Raw genomic sequence first — 22,305 nt, forward strand, 5'->3', positions numbered from 1 at the left:
ACATTTAATCATGAGGATCTTTTTGACGGCTCTTGGCCTGTACTCAGTGGAATTTAGGAGAATGAGGGGGGATCTCATCGAAACATTTCCAATGTTGAAAGACATGAACAGAGTGTGGATGTAGAAGTTGTAAACTGGATTCAAAGTTGGCTGTGTGGGAGGAAACAGAGTGGTAGTGGATGGCTGCTTCTCAGACTGGAGCCCTGTGACTAGTGGTGTGCCTCAGGTATCTGTATAGGGACCATTGTTGTTTGTTGTCTACATCAATGATCTGGATGATAATGTGGTTAAATGGATCAGCAAGTTTGCTGATGACACAAAGATGGGAGGTGTTGTGGACAGCAAAGTAGATTTTCAAAACTTGCAGAGGGGTCTGGACCAATGGGGAGGATGGGCCAAAAAATGGCAGATAGAGTTTAATGCAGACAAGAATGAGGTGATGCATTTTGGAAGGGCAAACCAAGGTGGGACATACACAGTAAATGGCAGGGCACTGAGGAGTGTGGAGGAGCAAAGAAGGTGGTGTCACAGGTAGACAGGAATGTAAAGAAAACTTTTGGTATCTTAGCCTTATAAATCAAAGTATTGAGTATAGGAGTTGGGATGTTATGTTGAAGTTGTATACGACATTGGTGAGGTCAAATTTGGAAAATTGTGTGCTGTTCTGGTTGCCAAACTACTGGAAGAATTTCAATAAGATTGAAAGAGTGCAGAGAAGATTTACTAGGATGTTGCCGGGTCTTCAGGAGTTGAGTTACAGGGAAAGATTAAACAGGTTAGGACTTTATTCCTTGGAACAAAGAAAAATGAGGGGAGATTTGATAGAGGGCTTATAAGATTATGAGAGATATAGAAAGAGTGGACGCGTGGACTTTTTCCACTTAGATTGGGGGAGATAGATATGAGAGGTCATAGTTTTAAGATGAAAGGGGAAAGGTTTAGGGGGAAGATTAGGGGAAAGTGGTGAGAGTGTGGAATGCGGGAGGGATATGGAGTGGGGACAGGTCAGTGGGACTAACGAAGTGATGGTTGGCACAGACTAGAAGGGTCAAATGGCCTGTTTTCTGTGCTGTAGCATTCAATGTAAAAAGGTCACCTCCCATGGTGGGAGAGTCCAGGACAAGAGGGGAGAACTTCTGGATTGAAAGTTGTCCATTTAGATCAGAAGTGCGGAGGAATTTCTTCAGCTAGAGGGTGGTAAATTTGTGGAATTTGTTGCTGCAGGCTGTTGTGGAGGAGAGTTCATTGGGGGTATTTCGGGCAGAGATTAATAGGTTCTTGATTTGCCTCAAAGGTTATGGGGAGAAGGCCAGGCATTGGGGCTAACTGGGAAAATAGATCAGCTCATGATTGAATGGTGGGGCAGACTCGATGGGCTGAATAGCCTAGCTCTGCTGTTAAAGTAAAGCATAGAGTTTTGTGTTAAGGATGAGAGGAAGCCATAGAACTCAGGAAACCATGGCCTTCAAAAAAGAGATGCTGTGGGTGGAAGTCAGAAATAGGAAGAGAGTAATCACTCGATAGACCCCCAAATAGCCTTCAGGATACTGAGGAGCAGATAAGTTGGCAGATTTTGGAATGCTGCAGAAATAACAGAGTTATTGTTATAAGAGACTTCAACTTGCCTAATATTGACTTACTCCTCCTTACTGCAAGAGGGATAGATGGGGTAGAATTTGACATGCATGTCCAAGGAGGAGGCAGCGATCATGACAGAATTTGCCCTGTAGTTTGAGAGGGTGAAACTAAAATCAAGGTGTCAGTATACCCAGGGGTGCAGTGGTAAATCTTTAGGTGTCATAGCTCATCAAAACAGCAACAAGAAGGGCTCGCAAGACCTGGGGTGGCTCCTATTTTGTACTTGGCGCTGTGTAATTTACTGCGACCTGTAGGAGTACGAAGTAGAATAACCACTCATGAAAGAATCAGGTTTGTCAAGGCTAAAGAACGTAGCGGGAGGAGGGGGGCCAACAACCCAGGGGCATGGGGATGCTGCTGCGAGAGACGACACTTTCCAAATTCTAGTATCTCCCAATTTCAAAACATGTCATCCCGAGGAAACATGGGGATGATATTCCAAATTGCTATCTTATTAATCCAATAAACCAAACTTTGTAGTTGCAGCTTTAATTCCTTGATAAAACAGATAAGCATTTTGCATAACTTCGCATTGAGATTTTCATGATGAGCAAACAAAGCATTTGAATAATGATATAACGATAATCAATTTTAAACAAACATAAGAATAAATAGACAAAATTAAGACAAATTAAGATGACATATTTTGAAATTGTGAAATACTAGAACTTGAAAAATGTTGTCTATATTTTGATTCAAAGTACCTCGAGCTCACGTCCCCTCCATGGTTCGTTGAAGAATGAGGTGCAAGCTCTCGGTCTGCTCAGATACTATGACATATGATGTCATAGTCACTATGGTTAACATTACAAACAATGCTTTTTCCTACAGGGATAGGCACAAAATTAACTACAAATCAAAAACACAAGGTTTTAACCTTTAGAGCCACTATGTGCTGGAATGCTTCCATAGTGGTCCTGAAGCAACCCGGTGAGATGCCTGAGCGGTGCTCCGGTGAGCTCCTGCAGCACAGCACCCCTGACTATATCAGTGGAATAAAGGAGACTACAGAGGTATGAGAGGGGAACTGGCAGACTGGAAAGGCACACGAGCAGGGAGGATGGCAGAGCAGTGATGACTGGAGAAATAAGGAAGGTGCAGGACAGATATATTCCAATAAAGTTGAAATGCTTGAATAGAAAAATAACTCAACTGTGGCTGACAAGAGAAATCAAAATAAAGGCAAAAGAGAGGGCAAACAAGAAAGCAAAAATTAGTGGGAAGACGAAGGACTGGGAAAGTTTTAAAATTGTACAGAAGGGAACTAAGAAGATCATAACATATATATAACATATATAACAATTACAGCATGGAAACAGGCCATTAGGCCCTTCTAGTCTACACCGAACCAAACACTCCTCTCTAGTCCCACCTACCTGCACAATGACCATAACCCTCCACCTTCTTCTCATCCATATACCTGTCTAACTTTTTCTTAAATAATAAAATTGACTCTGCCGCCACTATTTCTCCCGGAAGCTCATTCCACACCGCTACCACTCTCTGAGTAAAGAAGTTCCCCCTCATGTTACCTCTAAACCTCTGTCCCTTAACTCTCAACTCATGTCCTCTTGTTTCAATCTCTCCTACTCTTAACGGAAATAGTCTATCCACATCCACTCTGTCTATCCCTTTCATAATCTTAAATACCTCTATCAAATCCCCTCTCAACCTTCTACGCTCAAAAGAATAAAGACCTAATCTGCCCAATCTCTCCCTGTACTCTAGATGCTTAAACCTAGGTAACATTCTGGTAAATCTTCTCTGCACTCTCTCCACTCTGTTTATATCCTTCCTATAATTAGGCGACCAGAACTGCACATAGAACTCTAAATTAGGCCGCACCAACGCCTTATACAATCTCAACATCACTTCCCAACTCCTATGTTCCGTGCAATGATTGATAAAGGCCAGCATACTAAAAGCCTTCTTCACCACCCTATTCACTTGAGTTTCTACCTTCAGGGAACGATGTACCGTTACTCCTAAATCTTTCTGCTCTTCTGTATTCATCAATGCTCTCCCATTTATTACGTATGTCCTGTTCTGATTCTTCTTACCAAAATGAAGCACCTCACACTTATCAGCATTAAATTCCATCTGCCATTTTTCAGCCCACTTTTCTAAGCAGCCCAAATCCCTCTGCAATCCTTGAAAACCTTCTTCATTATCCACTATTCCACCTATCTTAGTATCGTCTGCATATTTACTAATCCAATTCACCACCTCATCATCTAGATCATTAATGTATATAACGAACAACAATGGGCCCAATACAGATCCCTGAGGTACACCACTGGTCACCGGCCTCCAACCTGACAGAAAATTATCCACTACCGCTCTCTGGCCTCTCCCCTTCAGCCAATGTTCAATCCATTTGACTATCTCAAAATTTATACCTAAAGACTGCACCTTCCTAACTAACCTTCCATGTGGTACCTTATCGAAGGCCTTACTGAAGTCCATATAGACAACATCCACCGCACTACCCTCATCCATATTCCTAGTCACCTCTTCAAAAAATTCAATCAGATTGGTCAAACAGGACCTTCCGCCCACAAATCCATGTTGAGTGCTCCTGATCAGACCCTGTCTATCCAAATATTTATAAGTACTATCTCTAAGAACTTTCTCCATTAATTTACCTACCACAGACGTCAAACTTACAGGCCGATAATTGCCAGGCTTCCTCCTTGAACCCTTTTTAAATAACGGAACCACATGCGCACTATCCCCAACTCTAATGACATTTGGAAAATTACCGTCAGAGCCTCTGCTATTTCCTCCTTTACTTCTCTCAGTGTCCTGGGGAAGATCCCATCTGGTCCCGGAGACTTATCCGCCTTTATATTCCTCAAAAGCCCTAACACTACATCTTTCGTAATCACTATGTTCTCCATATTTACCCAATTTGCTTTTTTTATCTCACATATCCCAATATCCTTCTCCTTGGTGAATACCAAAGAAAAGAAACTGTTCAATATCTCCCCCATTTCTCTAGGCTCCACACACAGTTTTCCGCTCTGATTCTCTAAGGGATCAATTTTGTCTCTCGCTTTCCTTTTACCATTAACATATTTGTAGAACCCTTTTGGATTAATTTTCACCCTGCTTGCTATAGTCTCCTCGTACCTTCTTTTAGCTTTCCTAATTCCTCTCTTAAGATTCCTCTTACATTCAATGTATTTTTCAAACATCTCCTTAATTCCATGCTTCTTATACCTAATGTACGCCTCCCTTTTTCTTCGAACCAAGTTTCCAATATTCCTTGAAAACCACAGCTCTCTCCAACCTTTTTCCCCTCCTTTTAACCTAACAGGAACATAAAGCTTTTGCACTTTCAAAATCTGATCTTTAAAATACTTCCATCTCTCTACTACATCCTGCCTATAAAACAAATTGTCCCAATGCACACCCTGTAAGTCCTTTCGCATCTCCTTAAATCTAGCTTTTCCCCAATCAAAAACCTCAACCCTTGGCCCTGACTTATCTCTTTCCATAATGACATTGAAGCTGATGGCATTATGATCACTGGACCTGAAGTGCTCGCCAACACTAACCTCCGTCACTTGACCCATCCCATTTGCCAACAGTAGATCTAACACTGCTCCTTCTCTGGTCGACACCTCTACATATTGTAAAAAACTATCTTGCACACATTTCACAAACTCTAACCCATCCAGCCCTTTCACAGAATGTGTTTCCCAATCTATATGTGTAAAATTAAAATCTCCCATAATTACAACCCTGTGCTTATCATAAATATCCACTATCTCCCTACAGATTTGCTCCTCTAGGTCTCGGTCCCCTCCGGGTGGTCTATAATACACCCCTACAAGTGTAACCTCTCCTTTACCACTCCTCAGTTCCACCCAAATAGCCTCCACAGACGAGCCCTCTAATCTATCCTGCCTAAGCACCGCTGTAATATTCTCCCTGACAAGCAATGCAACACCACCTCCTCTTGCCCCTCCGACTCTATCACACTTAAAGCAACGAAACCCAGGGATATTCAGCTGCCAATCACATCCCTCCTGCAACCATGTCTCATGGTACACATCATACTTCCAAGTATCAATCCACACCTTCAGCTCATCCACCTTTTTTACAATAATCCTGGCATTAAAATATATGAATTTCAGAGATTTCCCAATTCTTAATCCCTGTTTTCCCTCATCTTTAATAACAACATTATTTCCTTTTCCTGCCAATTGCCCTTCATCTTCTTCCAGAGCATTTCCTTTCTCTATCATCTGCCCATCCATATTCAAATACTTACTACAAACTTTCTTTGTTTGCATTCTAACCTTCTCCTTACTGCTCTGTACTATTTTGCTCCCTCCCCCCCAACCATTCTAGTTTAAAGGATCCTGAGTAGCCCTAGCAAATACCCCTGCCAGGATTCTGGTCCCCCTGGGATTTAAGTGTAACCCGTCCTTACTGTACAGGTCACATCTTCCCCAAAAAAGGTCCCAGTGATCCAGAAACTTGAAACCCTGCCCCTTACTCCACCGCTTCAGCCATGTGTTAATCCTCCACTTCATTCTATTTCTATTCTCACTGTCACGTGGCACAGGGAGTGATCCAGAGATTACCCCCTTTGCGGTCCTTCTTTTTAACTCCCTACCTAACTGCCTGTACTCACTTTTTAGGACCTCTTCTCTATTCCTCGCTATGTCATTGGTACCTACATGTACCATGACCTCTGGCTCCTGTCCCTCCCACTTTAGGATATCCGGGACACGAGCAGCAACATCCCGGACCCTGGCACCAGGGAGGCAAACCAGCATCCGGTTCTCCTTGCTACATCCACAGAATCCCCTATCTGTCCTCTTAACTATGGAGTCCCCTACCATTATTGCCCTCCTCTTCCTTTCTGAGCTACAGGGACTGACCCCGTGCCAGAGGCACAGCCACTGCTGCTCCCCCCAACTTTGATGTCCTCCTCAACAGTACTCAAAAGGCGTACTTATTGCTGAAGGTTACAGTCATAGGGCTCCTCTCTGGCACCTTACATTTTTCTGTCCCTCTCCTAACTGTTACCCACCTTTCCTCCTCCCGTGGCTCTGGCGTGACCACCTGGCTGTAACTCCCATCTATGACTTCTTCTGTTTCCCTAACCAGCCTGAGGTCATCGAGCTGCAGCCCTAGTTCCCTTACACGGTCCCTAAGAATCTGCAGCTCGACACACCTCGTGCAGATATGGACATCTGGGAGTCTGGAAGACTCCAGGACCTCCCACATTTGGCACTCCCAACAACACACAGCCCTAACACTCATCCTTTACCCCAATGAAGTAGTAATAAAGACTATCTGACCTTAATGTACAGTGACTCGTCCTCAACCTGTGCTCCCACTCACTCGCTTGGGCCGCTTCCAAAAACCTTTCCTTTTCTTTAATACACTACCCATTGTGACCACTAGCACTGTCCAATCCAAACCAGTTTCCTTTAATTACTCCCACCTGCACTCCCTATTCAATTACTGTCTTTGCACTGAACATTGTATTTAATTAGGAAGGAAAGATACTTTGAAAGGAGTTCATTTTCTTTTATAGAAAATAATATCAAAAATTATACTAAAAAGTTTTTTAAGTAAAAAAAGGAGCAAGAGTAGACGGAGGACGGATAGAAAATGGCGCTGGAGAATTAATAATGGGAGATAAGGAGATGGCAGAGGAACTGAATGAGTATTATGCATCAGCCTTCAGTGTGGAAGACATTAGCAGTAAACTGATGTCAGGAAAAAGAGAGGTGAGTGCAGTCACGATCACCAGAGAGAAGGTGGTTGAGAAGCTGAAACGTTTAAGGTTCGATAAGTCTCCCAGACCAGATGAAATGCACCCTTGGGTTCTGAAAGGAGTAACCTAAGGGATTGTGGAGGCCTTAGTAATGATCTTCCAAGAATCAACAGATTCTGGCATGGTTCTGGAGGAGTGGAAAATTGCAAAGCTTACTCAGCCATTTAAAAAGGGACGGAGGCAGCAGAAAGGAAATATTACCCTCACATCAGTGGTTGGGAAGTTGTTGGAGTCGAGGATGAGATTACGGAGTACCTGAAGGTGCATGACAAGATAGGCTAAAGCAAGCATGATTTCCTTGAGGAAAAGTCTTGCCTGATCGACCTACTGCAATTTTTTTGAGGAAACCACCAAAAGGCGGAACAAAGGACATGCAGGAGATGTTGTACAGTCGGACTTACAAAAGGCCTTTGACAAGGGTCCGCACATGAGGTTGCTTCACAAAATGGGTGCCCATGGAATGACAGGAAGATACAAGCATGGGTAGAGCATTGGTAATGGGCAGGAAGCAGAGAGCGGGAATAAAGATTGTCTACCGGTTACCAGTGTTGGGGCCACTTATTTTTACGATGCATGTTAATAATATAGATCATGGAATAAATGGCTGTGTAGCTAGGTTTGCAGATGATACAAAGATAAGCGGAGGGGCAGGTAGTGAGGAGAAAATGGAGAGGCTGCAGAAAGGCGTAGATAGATTGTGAGAAGGGGAAAAGGAGCGGCAAATTAAATACAATGTTGGAAAGTGTATGGTCCTCCACTTCGGTAGAAGGAATAAAAGGGCGGAGAATATGAATTGGATTGGGAGAAAATTCGGAGCTGCAAAATTGGGAGTCGCCATTGGTTAACCCTACAGGTTGAGTCGACAGTGAAGAAGGCAAATGCAATCGTGGCATCCTATTCCTCCAGATATGAATGCAAGAGCAAGGATGTGATGTTGAGGTTTAATGAGTCACTGGTGAGGCCTCACTAGGAGTGACATCTGAAAGTGTGATTGTAGTAAAAACACAGAACTCCTGGAGGAACTCAGCTGGCCCCGCAGTGTCCGTTGGAGGTAAAGATTCATTAACCAATGTTTCAGACCTGAGCCCTCCTTCACGGTATGAATAAAACACAGCCATTAAAAGGTCAGCGAGAAGGGAAGAATGGGCAGGGGGAGGGGTCCAGACCAACAGACAAAAGGTGTTAATTGGACATGGATGGGAGGTGAAAAGAGAGGAAAGGTGAGAATTGATTGGGGGAGAAGAGTTTTTTTGGCTCTATGACAGCAGAGACCTGGGGGAAAGAAGGCTGAGGGTAGAGAGACAGAGGTAAGAGGAGAAAAAGGGAAAGATGGGGAGGAACTATCAAAAAAAGGAGAAGTTGATCTTCATGCCATCCAGTTGGAGGGGATCCGCAAATTGGGGGAAGAGTGTCTCATCTTCTGTCTGGGCTCTCCAACCGGATGGCATTAACACCGACTTCCAGTTTCCATCAACCTACCCACATCTTTCCTTATAGAACCATAGAACACGACAGCACGGAAACGGGCCCCTTCAGCCTTCTAGTCCGTGCTGAACCTTTTTTTGTTGCCTTGTTCCACTGACCGGTCCATAGCTCTCCCATCCATGTACCTGTCCAAATTCTTCTTAAATGTTAAAATTGAGCCTGCATTTACTACAAGTGGCAGTTCTTTCATCACTGTCTGTGTGAAGAAGTTCCCCCTAAACTTTCCCCTTTCACTCTGAACCCAGGTCCTCTGGTTTGTATCTTGCCTACTTTCAGTGAAAAAAAACTATCTACATTTACTCTGTCTAACCCTTCATAATTTTAAATACTTCTATCAAATCTCCCCTCGAATATCTCCTTTCCTTGCACTCGGTCTCTCTCTCTCTTTACTTTTCCCTCATGTTTTTTTTTACACCCTCTATTTCCTGGAACGCAGTCTGTGTAAAAAGATCGGAACAGGAATAAGGACTCATTTCTGTTCAGACATTTTATTTCCTTGAGCCCTGCTATCTAAACTGGACTGCAGGTGATCCGTGAACAATGGGCTAATGAATAGGGTGTCCAGCCTCCTTAAATACCGCATGTCAGGGATTCAGTCTAAACTTGGATATTTGGAGGTTTGGTCGTTCCTGTGTGAACGACCACTCCTGGAAGGTCGGGAGACACTTCAGAATGGAAAAATAATCATGCAAGTTCTATGTAAAAAAAAATGTCTTTCTCACAGAGCAAAAAACACCCCCAATCAATTCTCACCTTTCCTCTCTCCAGCCTCCCATCCTTATCCAATTAACACCTTATCCTGTAGGTCTGAACACTGCCCCCTGCACATCCTTCCCAGCATGTCCTCCCCAGCCCTGTTATTCAGGGACCTTCCCCCTTTTTTACTGAGCACACACCCTCTCTCCTCCCCACACACCCTCTCTCCTCCCCACACACCCTCTCTCCTCCCCACACACTCTCCTTCTCCCCTCCCACATCAACCCCATCCCATCCTCCCAAATCCTCCCCTACTCCCTCCCCCTGCCACTGCCCCTCCCATACCACCCATGCCCACACAACCTACCGGGGGGTAGGAGGGATCCGGTGCGGGGAATGGTCATCACCTCCTGACTGGGATCAAAGCCAGTGGGATCCGGAAAACTGGGTACGTCTGCAGTGGCGACAACAGTTCACGGCTCATGAACTCTCCCACCTTAGTAAGGGGGGAGGATAGGTTGAGGTTGGGGGATGGGGAGAAGACAAGGAAGGTGGGGGTGATGGAGAGGGTGGGGGTAGAGATGTAAGGGTGGGGAGGAACAGGGAGTAGACGGTTGGGGGGAATGCAAGTATGATGGGGAGGGTGGGGGAGATGGGAAGGTGGGGAAGAACAGGGTGGGGGTAAATGTTGGTGTAATAGGGAGGGTAGGGGCGCACAGGGGTTATGTGTGGAGGAAATGTGGCCCCCCTCCTGTCTGGAATGTGTGTATTGCCCTCTTATCCTCCCCCTCCACCCCAGTCTGGAACTTACTCAGAAGTCACATCACCTGTCAATCAAAGTTAGGTTTCAGCCACTAATTACATCACCTGTCAGTCAAGGTTGGGGCTCCAGTCACTAATTAGTGCACATCTTGCCATTGGCTAATTCAAATCACTTAGTGACACCATTGGCTAGACACACAGATTAACACTCTATTTAGCACCAGCACAGAGCATATTTCTCTCCCTCTCCCCCTCCGACCCTTGTAGTGATAGCCATGGTTACCGCTCCATGCCAGGTTGCAACTGTGGACATTGCTTGGAAGGGTGACGGGTAAGGTGTGCACTCCACTGAAGTTGGGCTGTAACATTGCAATAGATCAATACTTGCAGTAGAGCCGCCCGCTCCTAATGATCAGGGGGTCTAGGAATATGTGTATACCCCTCTGGGTACTGTTTGTAGCAGAGCTGCACCTCCCCCCTGTCTGTCCACACAATCAGGGGTCCAGGAAGGGAGGGTATTACCCTTGCAGATACTGTTTGTAGCAGAGCTGCCTCTCAGTGATCAGGGGGTCCGGGAATGTTGGAGGTTGACAGGGAGGGTGATGGGGAAGGGGGATGGGTAACATGAGGGTGGGAGGAGTGTGGAGGTGATGGGGAGGAGGGGAAATGGGAGGGTGGGACCTCACCTTGCGGCAGCATGCACGGCTGGGTGTTGCAGACCTCGATGTGCAGCGGGGATGTGCGGGAGTCACACTTGCTGGGGTCCTGGTGACTGCGGTCCTGGTTGTAACAGATCACCTGCCGCCTCCTTTGGCCTGTCTCACAGCTCCTGGAGCACTGCGGGGAGATGAGCCCCAGGACGGGTCTGTGATGGTGAGGAGACGAGCCCCAGGACGGGACCGTGATGGAGGGGAGATGAGCCCCCCCACCCCTGCACTCTCAATACACTCCTCAGGGCACCCAACACCCTCAACACACACCCCAAGGCTCCTCAACTCCCTCAACACACATCACAGGACACCCAACTCCCTCAATGTACACTCCAGGACTCCCAAAGCCACCAGCACACACCCCAGGGCACCCAGAAACCCAGCATAAACTCCAGTCCACCCACCACTCTCAACACACACACCAGGGCACCCAAACCTGTCAACATACATCCCAGAGCACCCAGCACATATCCCAGGGCACCCGACCCCATTAACACACACCCCAGAACACCCAACTCCCTCAACATACACCCAGTTCCCTCTACACACACCCCATGGCACCCAGCACCCTCGACACACACCCCTGGTCACCCAGCACCCTCAACACATACCCCTGGTCACCCAGCCCCCTCAACACACACCCCAGGGCACCCATCTCCCTCAACACACACTTCAGGGCACCCATCTCCCTCAAAACACACTTCAGGACACCCAGCTCACACCCTAGCTCACCCAGATGTCACCCACCCTTCAGCAGGATTCTGTTCTCACCAGGCCCCAGGCTCCAACGTGCCAGGAGAAGGGATGTGCACAGCTGGGCTGGACGCAGGTCTGGACGGACAATGGTTTTGGCTGCGATGAGCAGGCGAGGTCCTGCAGCTGACCACCCACCGCAGACATGCAGGAGACGGGCCGAGCACGGACACCCTCTCCACAGGTCACCGAGCACTGCAACAAGACCCCAGGCTCTCAGCAGCTGCAGGGGAAATCCTTCTCCCCTGATCCCTCACCCAATGCACTCCCCCTCCTTATCACATACCCCAGCCAACCCCTCCCCTGAAGCACTCTTTGCCATAGGCCACCTAGACCCCAGGCTCAATACAGCTGAAGGGTAAGTGGTGCGGCAGGGTGGAGGCGAGGGTGGGTGTGGGGGGGAGGGGGGAGTGAAGGTGAGGATCCGAGAGGGTGGGTGTGGGACAGGAGGGTGGTGGATGGGGGAGAAAGTGAGGGGGAGAGGGTGAGGAGAGGAGGGGGAAGAGGGAAGGGGAAGAGGGGTTAAGGGGGAAGGGGGGGGGAAGGGAGGGGGAGTGAAGAGATGGGGAGAACAGGAGGGAGAATTGTGGGAGAACAGGGGGGGAGAAGAGGGGGAAGGTAGAAGGGTTGCAATGAGAGAGAGCGTGGAAATTGTGGAGTGGAATTGGAGGCCTCATCAACAGATGAGTTGTCTGGGGCCCAGCATAGTCCCAGTTCCAGCACTCACCGGGCTCCAAGCCCCGAGGTACCAGGAGACGGTGTCCCAGCAGCTCTCCAGAACACAGGCTTTGGTGTTGACAGGCTTTGTTTGAGACGAGCACATGAAGTGTGGGAGCTGGCCACTGGCGGGCGACACGCAGGTGAGAGTCCGGGTCTGCACACCCTGCCCACACGTCACCGAGCACTGCAACAGAGGAGAGGCAGGGGACTAACACAACCAACACCAGATGTTGCTCCAGACCCTCGACGCATCTAAACAAATAGACTACAACTGGGGATGTGGGTTGCAGCTGGGAGCCAGCGGTGGGGAGGGGAGAGGAAGCTTATTGATATAGAATCCATTGAAATGTACAAATGCACCTTAATGCTTCAGCCGTACAGATGAACCAACTACACTTGTGTACAGTGAATGACCACAATGTGTTCAGAGCAAATAAATAATCAGCTGTTGTCAAGAATGTGACATTTCAGCCGTGCAGACAGACTGGGGGGCAGCACGGTTGGCTTAGCAGTCAATGCAATGCTGTTACAGCGCCAACGATTGGAACAGGCTTTGAATTCCGCAGTGTCTGTAAGGAGTTGGTATGCTCTCCCCATGTCTGCATGGGTTTCCTCCCACCATTCGAAACGTACCAGGGATTGTAGGTTAATTGGGCACCACAGGCTCATGAGTTGAAAGGGCCTGTTATGGTGCTGTCTGTCTAAATTTGAATCTCTCAGTTGCTGTTGGGTAAAATGGCTCAAACCACATCCAGACCTGAACCCATTATCCCTGTGACTGGCTCCCCTGTGGACAACCCAACCAAGAGCTGAAGGGGACTGGCCGCTGCTCTCTTCAATGCCCCACTGTCCTTCCATGGCTCAGTAGACCCATCAGGTTGGAGAGTTGACCCCACCCTGAGAAACACTGCCCTACCCACCACCCCCTCCCCTCCCAATCACTGCTCACCCTCATGTCTGCTTGAACAAGATGTTTCTGGGACCAGAGGGTTGAGTTATCAGGACAGATTGGTCTTTGCTTCCTGGAGCACAGGAGAAAGAGGAGTCACCTAATGGAAGTATACAGAACACGGGGGTTTGATGGAATATAGATATGTTTTAGGGAGATAAATTTGGGCAGGGTTTTTAGTGTAGATCACATACAAACACTTTAAAACAGATCTTATTTAAAATACTGGTTCTGCTAATGCTAGACAAGTCGGGGCCTCAGAGCCTTTGCAAAAGCTTTGGAGAGTGCCCAAGTGACTTCATTAATGGATTATTGTTTACACAAAGGCAACCGATGAGAGAGAGAGATCACTTCTACAGTGTGTCAGTCAGCAGCAGCAGCTGGGACCGGAACAGGACAAGCTGGCAAGCTTGTGAGTTCTTAGTTCAGCCTATTCAAAGCCATTGAGATTCATGCAAGAGGAGAGGACTGACTGCCTAATGTTCCACTTGAAGTAAGAGAAACAAAAAGGAACTCTGTGGTGACCTGAAATCTGAATACTTGTCTTGCATATGTATTGTTTGTCTGTATGTGTGTTGTGTCTGGTTGTGGGCCTGTGTGTTTTGCCACCGAGGACTGGAGAACATTGTTTCATAGGGTTTTACTTGATGTTGTATGATTCTGGAACCAGAGATCATGGATTTAAGGATAGATTTTTATTTAAAAAAAAAGTTTAGATATACAGCATGGTAACAGGCCATTTCAGTCCATGCCACCCAATTTACACTGCATTAACCTACACCCCCAGTATGTTTTGAAGGGTGGGAGGAAACCAGAGCCCCCAGAGAAAACTCACACAGACACAGCAAGAACCCCAGTCCCGATTGTTGGTGCCATAAAGGTGTTGTGCCAGCCATGCTGCCCCAAAGGGAAAGATTGAAGAGGGAGCTGAGGGGACATTTCTCTCACTCAGAAGGTGGTCCACATTTGGAACAAGGGGCCCCCCAGAGGGACTATAGAAGGGGCAAAGTGATAACATTCAAAAGATGTTTGGACTGATTTATGTACAGGAAAGTTTAGAAGGATCTGGACAAAATGCAGGCAAATGGGAGCAGCCCACAATGGCAACTTGGTCAGCAGAGATGAGTTGGTCCGAAAGGTCTGTTCTGTGCTGTGTGACAACAGGATGGTCACAAGGCATTCCAGGCACCAGAGAAATCCAAACCTTCCCTTTTTAGGTATCCTCTTCAGTGAGAGATGGGTAGGTGGTAGGCGGCTCCTGGACTCGACATAGGGCCAGAGCAGGAAGTGGGGCCAGAGTGGGAGGCAGATAGGAGCTGGAGTTGGAACCAGCGTGGGAAGTGGGGATAGCCAAGTGGCGGGGACAGCCAAGTGGCTGGGCCAGAACGGGAGGTTGGGCCAGAGCGGGAGATTGGGCCAGAGCGGGAGGTTGGGCCAGAGTGGGAGGTTGGGCCAGAGCGGGAGGTTGGGCCAGAGCGGGAGGTTGGGCCAGAGCGGGAGGTTGGGCCAGAGCGGGAGGTTGGGCCAGAGTGGGAGGCGGGACCAGAGCGGGAGGCGGGACCAGAGCGGGAGGAGGGACCAGAGCAGAAGGTACGACCAGAGCAGAAGGCGGGGCCAGCCAAGGGGCAGGGCCAGAATGGGAGGCTGGGCCATCCAAGGGGCAGGGCCATGGTGGGAGGCGGGGCCAGAATATGAAGCGAGGTCAGCCAAGAGGCAAAGTCTGAGGCCTTTCTGGAGGAGGGACAGGCAAGAGTGAGGGGCTGAGCCTTCTTGAGACCAGTAAAAACACACCAAAATGCTGCAGGAACTCAGCCAGTCTTTTCCACGCCCATAAAAAGCAAAGATATACATTGCTGACGTTTCGGGCCTGAGCCTTTTGCAGAATAAGGCACAAGCATTAAATTTGCAGCAAGTCTCAGAATTCAGACAGAGCCAGCTGGGGGTGAAATCCAGACCAACAAAAGGTGTCAATTGGATACAATAAGGGATGAGGTAAGATTTGATCACATCTGTGCAAAAGGAGACAGGGAAAAGGGAGAGACAGAGCTGGGGGAGGGATTGATGGGATGGGGAGGTAACGAAAGCCAGAGCAGTCGATATTTTTGGAAGGTGAAAATACTGGCTGAGTCCCTCCAACATTTCTGTATGTTTTACTACATTCACAGTGTCTGCAGACTTCCAAGTTTCTCTCTTACCTGAGACCAATGGCCAGCAGTCCAGGACGCACATTGTAGCAGGTTGCAAACCTTCCGGCTGGGCGGCCTGTCTCTGAGGGCGGAGCAGTCTGAGTTCTCCAGCACGACTTCCCTTCCACTCCCATCAGACATGGAGCAGTAGACAACCCTGGTCTGTACCCCTCCTCCACACGTCACTGAGCACTTTCCCCACACTCCAGTTTTCCAGCTGGTCGTTGATGCAGAGAGGGGAAAATGCTAGGGTCAGTGACACGCCCACAACAAGGCCTTGGGGAGGGGGAACAGGCGGGGTGGACTGGAGATAGGTGAGGTAGGGCTCGTGTGTAGCATCAAGATCCGCTGTGAAGTCGTGGATGAGGACTGCGGATGGTGGGAAGGGTGAGCAGTTCTGACCAATCCTTTCCATGGCACACAATCACTCTGGGAGGAAGTGATGTGGACAACTGGAACAGGCAACCTTATAATGTCGACTGACCTCCAGGCCACAGCTGCAGTGACACCACGAGTGCCACACACCTGGGATCAGTGGGACTCACTGGCAATAATTTGGAAATTAATTTGGAAATTACAGGGGCAATAATTTGCCCCTGTACCAATGGTAATAGATCCTGTTTAATAATGGGACAGGTGAGAGAAATGTTTCTCCAGGGGTCGAGTCTGACTGTGCACACACACACACACTCAAATACAAACACACACCACTCATTCACACATGCACACAACCACACACACATTCGTACAGAAGCACATACACTTGTACAGAAACACTCATACATATACAGAAAAACACACACTACATACATTGTGGTACATGCACGTACATAGAGCGAAAGACACACATTCCAAGTTCCAGTTTATTATAATCTGATTGTCCAAATACAACCCGACGAAACAGTGTTTTACAGTCCTCAGTGCAAAAAACACACAGACACACAACCATACATCACTTATACATAGAGAATATACACTGCCCTCCATAATGTTTGGGACAGACATTTTTTTTCATTTATTTGCACCCGTGCACCACAGTTTTACATTTGTAATTAAACAATTCACACGTGATTAAAGTTAACATTCCAGATTTTATTAAAGGTTATTTTTGTACATTTTGGTTTGACGATGTAGAAATTACTTTTTATACACACCGTATATTTTGATGTATAAGTTTACTGGCAGAGAGATTGACACCCTCCCACCCTTTTTAGCCTCATTTTAATGGTTTTATAGTATATTGGGCATATGTTGACCCCCATTTTCCGGGTTGTCCAGGCCTCCCAGCAACAACCCAAAATATTTAAAAACTCCCAATCACAAGTAACAAAGCTATAACTAAGCAAGTTTTTAAAAAAGTAAAACAAAACCTCGTCCTCCTGAGTAGGAGCAATAACCTCATTCTCCCGGGCAGGAGCGGCGACCTTGTTCTCCCAGGTAGGAGCGACGACCTCATTCTCCCGGGTAGGAGCGATGACCTCATTCTCCTGGGTAGGAGCGATGACATCGTTCTCCCAGTAAGTCGACCCCTATTTTTTGAGAGATTTTTGAGTGCTTTATAACATACACCGAAATATACGATAGTTTCTCCATTTCAGGGCACCATAATGTGGACAAGACAAAGGAGATAATCACAGACATCAGGAGGACCAGGAACAACCACCCTCCAACCACATCTTATCTGCTCAAGTTCGAGCAAATGCCTCCAAACTCACTGGCAGCACCTCATCCTGATCCCAAACATACTGCTGAAGAAACAAAGGAGTTTTTCAAAGCTAAAGAATGGAACATCCTTGAATGGCCAAGTCAGTCACTTGATTTAGAACAACTGAGCAGGCCTTCCATATGCTGAAGACAAATCTTAAGGGGACAGTCCCCGAAACAAGCAGGAGCTGAAGATGGCTGCAGTCGAGGCCTGGCAGAGCATCACCAGCAAAGATACTCAGCACCTGGTGATGTCTATGAATCACAAACTTCAAATAGTGATTGCATGCAAGGGATATGCAACAAAGTACTAAACCTGACGACTTTAATGTATACCCCATTGCTGTAGCCCAAATATTACAGTGCCCTGAAATGAGGGGAATATTTATAACAAATGTTGTAATTTCTACATAGTCAAACTCAAATGTACATAAATAACCTTGAATAAAAGGTGGAATGTGCATTGTAATTACATGTGAATTGTTTGAATATAAATTTCAAACTGTGGAGCACAGGGGCAAATAAAAGATAAAAGTGTCTGTCCCAAACATTCTGGAGGGCAGTGTAAATATATAAAAATAAATAAATATTGCTTAATAGATAGTAGAGTATCGGATGAGCAGCTTATTCAACAGTCTCACTGCCCGTGGGAAGAAGATGTTCCTCAGCCTGGTGGTACTGGCTCTGATCCTCCTGGATCTCTTCCCCGATGGGAGCAGCTGGAAGATGCTGCATGCAGGGTGGAAGAGTTCCTCAATAATTTTACGCAACTTCTTCAGATACAATCTGGGTAGATCAGGTCAATGGGGTGGGGGAGACTCCAGTGATCCTCTCTGCCACTCATATAGTCTGTGGGATGACCTCCGATCCATTTCTCTGCAGCAACCATACCGCACTGTGGTGCAGCCGGCCAGGACACTCTCGTTAGAGTTCCTATAGAGGGTTGACATGATGGTGGCCGGTAGCCTTGCCCGCTTTAATCTTCTCAGGAAGTGCAATCGCTGTTGCGCCTTCCTGCCAAGTGAGGAGATGTTTTGTGTCTAGGATAGATTACTTCTTAAGTGAATTCCAAGGAACTTGGTGCTCTCCACTGTCTCCACTACCGAGTTATTACTGTGCAGTGGAAGGTGGCTGTCGCTAGTCCTCTCGAAAGTCCATGATCATCTCCTTCGCCTAATCCACATTGAGAAACAGGTTGTTACACTCGCACAATTTCACAAGATTTTCCACCTCTTCTCATTGTTGGTGATGAGACCAATGACTGTCGTGTCATCTGCCAACAATTACGATGTTGGAGCTGGATCTAGTGGCGCAGCTGTGGGGCAGTCGCGTGAACAGGAGTGGGTTGAGCGCACAGCCCTGAGGTGTGTCAGTGCTCAGTGTTACGGTGCTCAATGTTCTGCTACTGACCCGGACAGGCTGCGGTCTTTCCATTAGGAAGTATAGTATCCAGTGACCGAGAGGGATGTTGAATCCCAGTGAGGACAGCTTCTCCACTAGCCTCTGGGGAGTGATCGTATTGAACTGGAGTCGATGAACAGTAGCCTGGTGTATGAGGTGTTGTTCTCCAGGTGGGTCAGGATGGAGTGAAGTGACAAGGCTGTAGCATCGTCAGTGGAACAGTTTCTTCTTTAGGTGAATTGAAATGGGTCCAGTGTCTCTGGGAGGTGTGCTTTATCACCAGATGCTCAAAGCATTTCATAATGGTGGAGGTCAGTGCCATAGAGCGGGAGTCATTGAGGCCTCTTATTGCCGCCACCTTGGCAGTGGCTGTGAACAATGGACTGCTGCAGTGAACTGTTGAAGATGTCTGTAAATACCTCAATTGGTCTGTTTAGTCCTTCAGTACCCGACCAGGTACGTTGCCAGGTCCCACCACCCTGTGTGGGTTTACCTTGGTTTGGGTTCACAAACTAATACACAGTCACACAGTGAGGCAGACACACACAGTGAGACACAGGCACACAGTAAGAAGCTAACACAAGAATATGCACAGATGAAAACACAGAGATTCTGACACATGCACACAAAAATGCAGACATGTTCATATCTGCACCAGCCAGTGGACAAGAACACCCACATGGACATACACCCACATGTACTGTGGAGTTGGTGATGTGGTGGCAGGGTCACTGTGTGATTTACAGAGAGGCAGGAGAGCAGCAGCAGTAAGGGTAAGCAGTAGGGAGACTGTGTCTCGGAAAGACCCTGGACCACGAGGGTAAATTCATGCATGAACAGGTGGGCTGAGGAAGGACAGGGAGCTGACTGCAGACTAGGAAAGAGCAGAGATCTCTGCATCCCTTCCACATGGAACACTGGGCCATGATTTTGCCATGGCAATCTCGACTGCCACCACCCATTGCATCTGCCACCATCACCAGCACATTCACCACCAAGCTGGTTCTGCTCCACAACAAAGCACAAAGCATCTCCCACCTCAGCCTGAACAGAGGGACAGTCAGTCTGGGGAACAGGGTGCCATGGTTACCTGGAAACTTTCGTTGTCAGGCACTTGCTCCGACTCCAGGGACTGGGTGGGTTTATGATTGAAATCCTTACACATGGAACAAATTCACTTTTAAAATGTGCTCTACCTTTATCAGGGTGGAATCCACATTTCAGGTCAACCCACAACTGAACACTTACACGTGGCACCTTCAGAGTTCCCAGCAACCCACCTATCCCTTGGTACCAGACATCTAGTTCACTCCCAGCTTCCCAATCACTCCCACCTTCCCAATCACTCCCACCTTCCCAATCACTCCCACCTTCCCAATCACTCCCACCTTCCCAATCACTCCCAGCTTCCCAATCACTCCCAGCTTCCCAATCACTCCCAGCTTCCCAATCACTCCCAGCTTCCCAATCACTCCCACCCTGACTCCAGGCTGGAATGGCCTCCCCTCAGAGGCAAGTCCATGGAATGGATCACCCAATGCCCATCCTGCCCCCCACCCCCACCTCAGCTTGCCTTTTATTAAACTTACAAACTTTATTTAAAACTACACATTACAAGACAAAACACACACAGAGCTACAACTAAAAGCCATTATTTACATGCAGCAAAAAGCAGCGAAAGGCAGTATTCACACAGCCTCTCTATTACACATCAAATTTTCACCATCAGCCCCACACGCAATCCGCCAGGGAGCCCAGCATTCCCAGAACTCGACCTCTGTCCCCTCTGACACCATCCCCTCGGGCCCGTGAGTAACACCAAAAGAGGGGCAGGCAGTCAGCTCACTCTGCCCCCTCATCCGCCCACCGCCTCAACCCGTGAATAGCCAGTTTTACCAGGCCCAACAGAAACCCCACAAGATCTTCGGGACGCCCAACCCCCCTCCTCTACTCCAGGCAACTGAAGATCAGGAGCGTGGGGGCTGAAGTGCAGCCAGAATTTGAGCAGCAGCCCCTAGGTGAAGAGGGGTTTGCAACCTCACACACTCCACATACAGGTGAAGCACTGTCTCCTCCCAGCCGCAGAAGTAACCGGTGACTCAGGAAGCAGTTATGCGGCACTGCTCAGTACAACACCCTCCACCCCAGGTCCCCGACGTTAAAGAGGAGGGCTCCTGTGTATAGAAACCTCCACTGAGGAATCCCTCACCGCTGGGCAGTGAAACCATCCGCCACAGTGTGTCTGGATGGCTGACGAGGAAGTAGGAAGTGTGCAGGAGGTGCCCGTGCAGGAACTGCTTTGGCACATCCCAGAGCGGCAGAGCATAAATCACCCCAGCCTGCCCTCCACCTCCAGGTCAGAAGATATCACTGTCCAAGGTGACCGACCCAGGGAGGGCAGTTGGAGGGTGTGGGGAGGTTCAGATTCACCCACAAATCTCTGAGCACATCAACCCTGGATCCCCATCAATGCCAAGAACCCAGTGAACCGCGGACCTACAGACCATCAACACTGGATGCTCATCACAACATCAACGCCAGACCCCATCACACATGGACACCTGTCACCCACGAACATCAATTAACACCGGATCCCCACCGACATTGGACCCCCCAAGTTGCGTCACCAGAACCGGACCCCCGTCGCGCCACCGACACCGGACCCCCGCCGCACCACCGACACCGGACCCCCGCCACGCCACCGACACCGGACCCCCGTCAAACCATCAACGCCAGTCCCCCGTCAAACCATCAATGCCAGACCCTCATCACTCCATTTCCCTGGGACTTCTGTCACTGCATTACCCCCATTCCTCTTACCCCTAGGATTCTACCTCTGCATTACCCCCTTTAACCCTGGGACCCTTGCCACTGTGTACCCCCCATTAGCGCCATTACACCATTTACCCTGGGACCCCCACCATTCTATTACCCCTGTTCCTCTGTGACCCCTTACACCCCACCACTGCATTGCCCCCTTTACCCCCAGGACCCCCACCACTGTGTTACCCCCTTAGCCCCTGGATCCCCATCACTCCATTACCCCTAGGACCCCTGCCACTGTGTTACCCCCATTAGCCCCATCACTCTGTTACCACTGGGACCACCATCACTCCGTTATCCCTTTTCCTCTGTGACCCCTTGGACCCCACCACTGCATTGCCCCTTTACCCCTGGGACCTCCGCCACTGTGTTACCCTCTTAGCCCAGTCACCCTGTTATCCCCAGGACCCCCACTACTGTGTTACCCCATTACTCCATCACTCCATTGCCCCGGGGGCCTCGCCACTGTGTTACCCTCATTAGCCCATCACTTTATTATCCCGTGTGCCCTGTTACTGTGTTTTCCCCATTACTCCATCACTCTGTTACCCCTGGGACCCCCACAACTGTGTTACCCCATTGGCCCCATCACTCTGTATCCCCTGGACCCCCGTTACTATGTTACCCCATTACTCCATTATACCCAGGACCTCCACCACTGTGTTACCCCGATTACCC

At 48.3% G+C, this 22,305-nt stretch overlaps 1 protein-coding gene across 3 annotated transcripts in view; it reads right to left on the bottom strand.

Moving 5' to 3' along the window:
- LOC138753883 (papilin-like) overlaps window positions 1-22,305 on the bottom strand; it is a 104,256-nt gene that overhangs the window by 28,083 nt on the left and 53,868 nt on the right. For 2 of the 3 annotated variants that reach the window (XM_069917420.1, XM_069917418.1), the window contains exons 11-16: window positions 19,895-19,960; window positions 15,709-15,916; window positions 12,572-12,748; window positions 11,863-12,039; window positions 11,068-11,218; window positions 9,987-10,073 (exon numbers count right to left, since the gene is read on the bottom strand). In XM_069917420.1, the coding sequence (XP_069773521.1) occupies window positions 9,987-10,073; window positions 11,068-11,218; window positions 11,863-12,039; window positions 12,572-12,748; window positions 15,709-15,916; window positions 19,895-19,960 (866 nt within the window). The remainder of the gene's footprint in view (window positions 1-9,986; window positions 10,074-11,067; window positions 11,219-11,862; window positions 12,040-12,571; window positions 12,749-15,708; window positions 15,917-19,894; window positions 19,961-22,305) is intronic. The other variant, XM_069917419.1, reaches the window with a different exon arrangement.

This window comes from Narcine bancroftii, chromosome 2, assembly GCF_036971445.1.
Source record: "Narcine bancroftii isolate sNarBan1 chromosome 2, sNarBan1.hap1, whole genome shotgun sequence".
NCBI classification, from domain to species: Eukaryota; Metazoa; Chordata; class Chondrichthyes; order Torpediniformes; family Narcinidae; genus Narcine; species Narcine bancroftii.